The sequence below is a fragment of the Malus domestica genome, chromosome 11, assembly GCF_042453785.1.
Source record: "Malus domestica chromosome 11, GDT2T_hap1".
Classification (NCBI taxonomy): domain Eukaryota; kingdom Viridiplantae; phylum Streptophyta; class Magnoliopsida; order Rosales; family Rosaceae; genus Malus; species Malus domestica.
Genome location: NC_091671.1, coordinates 17,168,468 through 17,175,628, shown reverse-complemented (window position 1 = coordinate 17,175,628; position 7,161 = coordinate 17,168,468). Strand labels below are relative to the sequence as shown.

The following is a 7,161-nucleotide window of genomic DNA, read 5'->3' as shown; positions in this document are numbered from 1 at the left end:
TCAAAAACTTATGAAAATTTTAGAATAAACCTCAACCAACATATCACACACCATAGGTTCAATGGTATAATTGTAATTTCATGCCGTCGAAAAATAATACTCCAGAAAGGGTTGTGACAATCTACCCACCTTAATAAAATTTCGTCCGCGAAATTTATACAATCATTACAATCCACTAATAACCAGAAAACAATCATGGATACATCTCTCTCATCCGATCTTCTTTCTCCCATGTAGCCTCTTCCACTGAATGGTTTCTCCACAGAACTTTTACCAGGTGCATTGTCTTATTCCTCAGCTCCTTATCTTCCAATCCAAAATAGTCACTGGCTTCTCAATGTAAGTCAAGTCTGAATTAATTTCCAAAGGTTGAGGAGGTATTACATGCAAAGGATCTGAGACATAATTACGAAGCATAGATACATGAAAAACATCGTGCACTTTGGATAACTCTGGAGGCAACTCAAGTCTATAAGCAACTTCACCGACTCGCTCGATGATCATATATGATCCAATGTATCTACGGCTTAGCTTACCCTTTTTCCCAAACCGTACCATACCTTTCCATGGTGATAGCTTCAGAAATACCCAATCACCTACATTATACATCCGGTCAGTAGCATGCTTGTCTGCTAAGCTCTTTTGTCGATCCTGTCCCGCTTTCAGGATAGACTTAATTAACTGAATATTCTGAGTAGTTTCATCCACAATCTCCGAGCCCATTAAAACTCTTTCACCAACTTCTGGCCAGCAAAATGGCGTTTGACAAGACTTGTCATAGAGTGCCTCAAATGGTGCTATACCAATACTCGAATGGTAATTGTTGTTGTAGGCGTTGTCTATCAAATCCAAGCAATCATGCTAACCATCGCCAAACTGCAGCACTAAAGATCTCAGCATATCCTCTAATGTCTGAATAGTCCTCTCAGATTGTCCATTTGTTTGAGGGTGATATGCGGTACTATAAAGTAATCTCGTACCAAGAGCTTCCTGGAACGCTACCCAGAACTTAGAAGTGAATCTAGGATCCTGATCCAAAATAATATCAATTAGAACACCATGGTACTTCATAATCTTCGATATGAATAAATTAGCTAATCAGCTTATAGGGTATTTTTCCCTCACTGGAATAAAGTGTGCTAACTTAGTGAGTCAATCAACTATCACCCAAATGTCGTCATATCCATTTTGTGTACGAGGAAGTTTATACACAAAATCCATGGTAATATTTTCCCATTTCCAATGTGGAACGGGAAGTGGTTGCATCAATCTAAAAGGTTTCTTTCTTTCCACTTTAACTTGCTAACAAATGACACATCTATTCACATACTTAGCAATTTCTCTTTTCATACCCGGCCAATAATAAAATGGTCGAATGGTATGATACATCTTAGTACCTCCTGGCAAATATGCACTTCATCAAGGATTTCTTTCTTTAACTCTACATTATTCAGCACATACATTTTGTTTTCTTGCATAAGCATGCCATCAGTTTCTCGAATCTTGAAATCTTTCTTCTTTCCCCGATTCCTTGCTTGAATTATTTCCTGGGTCTCTTCATCATTCATCTGGGCTTCGAGCACACGATCAATTAAAATTGGCCTAACTTGAAAATTTGCAAGTAAGGCTTCCTCTCGATCTTCCACTCCTAACTCCACTCCAATGGACCTCAAATCCGCAAGAAAAGGAACATGACAATCATAGATGGCATTAAGTCTAGCTGGAGTTTTCCTACTAAGTGCATCCGCCACTACATTTGCACGACCAGGGTGATACTCAATCGTGGAATCATAATCGCTAAGTAACTCAATCCACCTCCACTGCCGAAGATTTAGATCCCTTTAAGTAAAAAGATACTGAAGACTCTTATGATCTGTGAAGATCTTACATTTCTCACCATAAAGATAATGTCTCCAAATCTTCAGAGCAAAGATGATAACCGCTAACTCTAGATCATGAGTAGGGTAATTCTTCTCGTGAGGTTTCAACTGTCTCGAAGCGTAAGCAATCACTTTACTATGTTGCATCAATACACAACACAAACCATTCAAAGAAGCATCACTGTAGACCTCAAAATTACCACTATCATCTGGGAATGCTAAAACAGGTACATGAGTGAGATAATACTTCAACTGCTAAAAACTTTGCTCACAATTATCATCCCACTCAAACTTAACTTCCTTTCTAGTCAACCTCGTCAATGGTAAAGCAATAATTGAAAAATCCTTAACAAACTGTCTATAATAGCCTGCTAGGCCAAGAAAACTCCGTACCTCAGTGACGGTTCGAAGTTGCTCCCAATTCTTCACAGCTGCCACTTTTTGAGGATTCATTCAAATACATTGAGCTGATATAACATGTCCCAAAAATGCCACTTGATCTAACAAGAATTGGCATTTGCTAAACTTAGCATATAACTGGTGTTCCTTCAAACTTTTCAACACCAATTTAAGATGTCTAGCATGCTCTGCTCTAGTCTTAGAGTATACCAAAGTATTGTCAATGAAGACAATGACAAACCTATTCAAATATGGCTGGAATACTCGATTCATTAAATCCATGAAAGCTGCTGGTGCATTAGTCAACTCGAATGGCATCACAAGAAACTCATAATGACCATATCGAGTCATGAATGCTGTTTTCGGGACATCTTCACTTTTAATCTTCAACTGGTAGTAACCAGACTTCAAGTCAATCTTAGGGAACACACAGGCACCTCAGAGTTGATCAAACAAATCATCTATACGTGGCATTGGATAACGGTTCTTAATTGTTACCCGATTTAATTGCCTGTAATCAATGCATAGCCTCAAAGTTCCGTCTTTCTTCCTCACAAATAAGACTGGAGCTTCCCAGGGTGAAGTACTAGGCTGAATAAAACCTTTATCCACTAATTTTTGCAACTGAACTTTCAATTCCCTTAATTCAGTAGGAGCCATTCTATAAGGAGTCCAAGATATAGGATCCGTACCTGGAAGCAGATCAATAGCGAACTCTAGATCTTTATCTGGTGGCAATCCAGGCAAATCATCAGGGAACACATCCGGAAAATGCCTGACCGCACGTACATCTTCCACACTACTAGGAGCATTATCATGCAACACCACATGAGCCAAATATCCCTGACAAGCCTTCGACAACAATCTTTTGGCTTTCATGGCGGAAATAACACCATGCCTCACCCCGCTAGGCTCTCCTACAAATGTAACTTCGGGCAATCCAAGACGATGAAAAGTAACTGTCTTTCCATAGCAATCTATCTTGGCACGATTGTAGTGTAACCAATCAGTGCCCAAAATCACATCAAAATCAACAATGTCTAACGGAATAAGGTTAGCTGGTATAACAGCATCCTCCACCATCACTGGACATCCTGGATATACCCAATCAACATAACATCTCTCCCCTCTAGGCATAGAAAACTATAAATCATATCTTAGAGGTGTAGGATGAGGTTGCTTCATTTGAGCAAATGTATGAGAAACAATAGAATGCCTAGCACCACAATCAATCAATACTCTAGCAAAATGACCAAGAATATTTAACGTACCTATGATTAAATTAGGATTGTTCTGAGCATCTTGCAGTGTCAGGTTATGGATACGTCCATGATTCTGTTGTTGTCCACCACGACCTCTGTTAACATGAATACCACATCATTGTCTTGGCTGGCCAGACTGCCTCGAAGATCCTGCACTGCTAGCAGCAATCTTTACCTGCTAGGGCTGTCCCCCATGGTACCACTGGATCCACCTGCTGAATGTGGCTGATATGGCATAGAACATCCTTGATACTGAGGGTAACCACCCTGATAATGAGGGTCTTGCGAGTACTGATACTGCCTTGTAGTATAAGGAGCGGTGTCGCCCTGATAATGATAAGCACCACCACGACCAATCTGGCCATAACCACTAAGTCCTAAAGCTTGCTGAATCGGCGCAGGTGGTGGTAAGAAAGGTTGTTAGGGCCTCTACTGATTCTGAGGGCAATGTGCAGCCTTATGCCCCATATGTCCATAAGTATAGCATCCATTGCTGCCTCTCCTACACTCCCCAAAATGCCTATTATTACATATGCGGCATAAAGGAGCACCTGAACCACCAAAATCTCTCTGTTTCTGAAATCTAGGGCCTTCAGAAAATCTGCCGCCTCTCCTCTGAACATTAAAGCTCAAACCTCCACTAGAAGAGCTGGAACTGACACCACTTCTCTTAAAACTCTGAGTCTTACAAGGTCCCTGAGATGATTGACCCTTACCTTTATCATCTCGCCTCTGGTTCCTATTCTTTTCTTCTTCATCTTCACTTTCACTGGGCATGTTCTCTAAGTCCTCAATCCGCAGTAAAACCTCATAAAACTCCTCGTAAGTGGCATAGGGAGTCGATGTCGCTATAGAACGCCATTTCTTCTTAGTACTCAACCTGAAATGACGGAGCATCTCAACCATATTAGCAGCAACCTTAGGATGATAGTGAGACAAGTCAGTGAATCTTCTATAATACTCATTTGCCATCATCTTCCCCTGTTTTAATTGAGTAAACTCTTGCTTTTGCAATCAATATACTCAGGGGGAATAAACCTTTTATGAAACAACTATTTAAACACTTCCCAGTCCGCAATTTCCTCTAGGGTCAACTGATAGGACTCTTGTCTCCACCAAGATGCAGGTTCCAGACCCAAAAACTAGGTAGTCGTCTCGACCCACCTATTAGGAGGAAGATTCCCCTAACTCTGCATCACACGGAAAGTCTTCTCGATATGATTGATCCATTTCTCCGCTCCTTCATGCCCTTCATTACCCATAAAATGATTCAGCTTCAAATTATACACAGTCTCAAGAGGTGTCATTTGAGGAGGACGGAGCGAAGACTGAATGGCATTAGCTCTAGCTTCCCCTATTTGAGCAATATCAGGGAAACTAGGCTCAGCTGGGTAACGTGGCTCTCCACGAGGCGGCATGGTTCTGACATAAGACATCACAATGATTAGAATATTCACGAACTATATAGGACTGCTAAACCTAGGCTCTGATACCAAACTAACACACCCTGACCCGAATCAGGGCATGCTGGCCATCATGTGAGAGTGATGTAGCCATGTGCACAGTACGGAAGCAATAATGATAATAGAGAATACGAATAATTAAAAACCAATTCATAAGAGTACTAGCTAAGGTAAGTGCTAGGAAATGTGTGAATACACAATCAGAGCATAAGTAGCCTAAGTTCAGTTCAAAAAATAAGTACTAATTAAACGACACCCAAAGATGCCCTACATTTGTGATAGTCTGTCAGAACCTCCAATCAATCCTCGTGAGCCACCAACGAACAAGCTTATCTAAAACCTGGAGGGGCGCAAAAATAGAAAGTGTGAGTGGGCAAAAACAAAGCTTTTCAAAACCATTTCATTATCAAATTCTCTAACCCCTCGTCGTAAAACATGTATAAATTTCCCAGAAGTGGAATATAAATATATAAGTATATATATGCATATATTTCAATTCATGCTTCACATATCCATTCTCATAAGTATGCCATGCCAAAATATAAAACAGAATGAGTAACTCAGGTGAAAATAAATTCATGGAAAATAACATATTAGCCGGAACCCCTATAGAGGTCTGTACGGATGAATTCATAGCTCATTAGTCAATCTAGCCGGAGTCACTACAAATGACCTATACGACACTACACTGCACACGAGTCGAAACCACTGAAATGGTTTGTATGACAGGACTGGGTGTAATATAACTATGCTCCTTACTACATTCTCATTATAACTATGCAATAAATCGCTAGTCACCTACGAGTCGGAACCACATATAATGGTCTGTACGACAAGACTGTGCACTTAAATTAGATCCAATTTGAGCATATGGTGCGGGAGGTGACATTATATACAGGCATGTGCCATATCTTTGGCTAACTCACTAACATCGGGGTGCAGGTTTATGAGCCCTATGTTCCTCAATTAATTATAACCGTTATTCACATTCACAATTCATAACTCACCTGGGGTTTACCTGAGCGTCCACAGCACCACAATTATATATATATATATATATGCAAACATCATACGCATATTCTAAATGTAAAACATTTGGCATGGCAATTTAAGTCATAACTCATTTAAATGCATTTTCTGGGAAATATATCAAGCATATATTCAAAACCAAAAGCCCACTCACTGGTATGTCGAAGGGTCGTAGCCCCCGAGTCGCCCTTGATTGCACTCATCCTCGGGATAAGTCTCCCCTATATACGAAACAACTATAAAAATGTTAATTTAAAGCACATAACCAATACTGGTTAATAACTTCTCATATATTGCTCAAATGAGGTATATAAATATACCATCGTGACCTACACAACTCCATGAACACGCCCAAAATTTTAAAATAATTTTTGGAGCCCTCACGCGCCGACAAGGGCATGGCCCTACATGCGGCCACCCACAGGGAACCCTAACGGAATCCCCTAACCCCGTTAGGAATATTCCATTAAAAAGTAACAAAAATCGTTAATTCTACCTAACGGCGTCAGAATATTCCGTCAAACTTTGACGGAATATTCTCTCGTCTTCTTCCTTTGACTCCGGTGACCGTTGTCGTTGCCAGAAAACTGCAAATTCGAAAAACCTTGATATCTCAGTCAATACTCGATCAAATTACCTCAAATTTGTCTTAAAATGAAGCTTGTAACTAGACGAACAAAATCTTACCAATTTCAAGGCTTGAAATCCACGTAATCTTGACGGAGAAGACTCGATAATCCGGCCAAAACTTACAGCTCGTCAAACTCGACTTTCCGACGTCCAAATTACTTGGTTTTTCTTCTCTGAGCTTCGTAAGGACATTCTAAAGCTTCCTACAAGCTTGAAATCCTCTAAAAATTATGCATTTATGACTGCATGAACATTGCTCAAATCGTAGGGTGATGGTTTCTCAAGTTTTACAAGCTTTCAAGTCCTAGAAATGGTACGAATGAACTCAGGAGCTTGTAGGCAACAAGAACATCACCTTTTTAACGTCGATCCGCGACTAGTTGAAGGGTTTCGAGGTTGACCGTACGGTTTGTACAGAAATGGAAGGAAATCCAATAGGGAAGAGAGAGAGAGTCAACGGGAGAGAGAGAGAAAAAGGTATGGGTGTTTGTGTGTGTG

General features: G+C 40.3%; 1 protein-coding gene across 1 annotated transcript; it reads right to left on the bottom strand.

Moving 5' to 3' along the window:
* Nucleotides 1-294: 294 nt before the first annotated feature.
* Nucleotides 295-3,362, bottom strand: LOC139189458 (uncharacterized). Its single transcript, XM_070808414.1, has 4 exons — nt 2,778-3,362; nt 2,490-2,696; nt 1,608-1,820; nt 295-861 (listed from the first exon to the last, which is right to left on the bottom strand). Exons 1-4 carry the CDS (start codon nt 3,360-3,362, stop codon nt 295-297), a joined length of 1,572 nt encoding a protein of 523 aa, XP_070664515.1.
* Nucleotides 3,363-7,161: the final 3,799 nt, after the last annotated feature.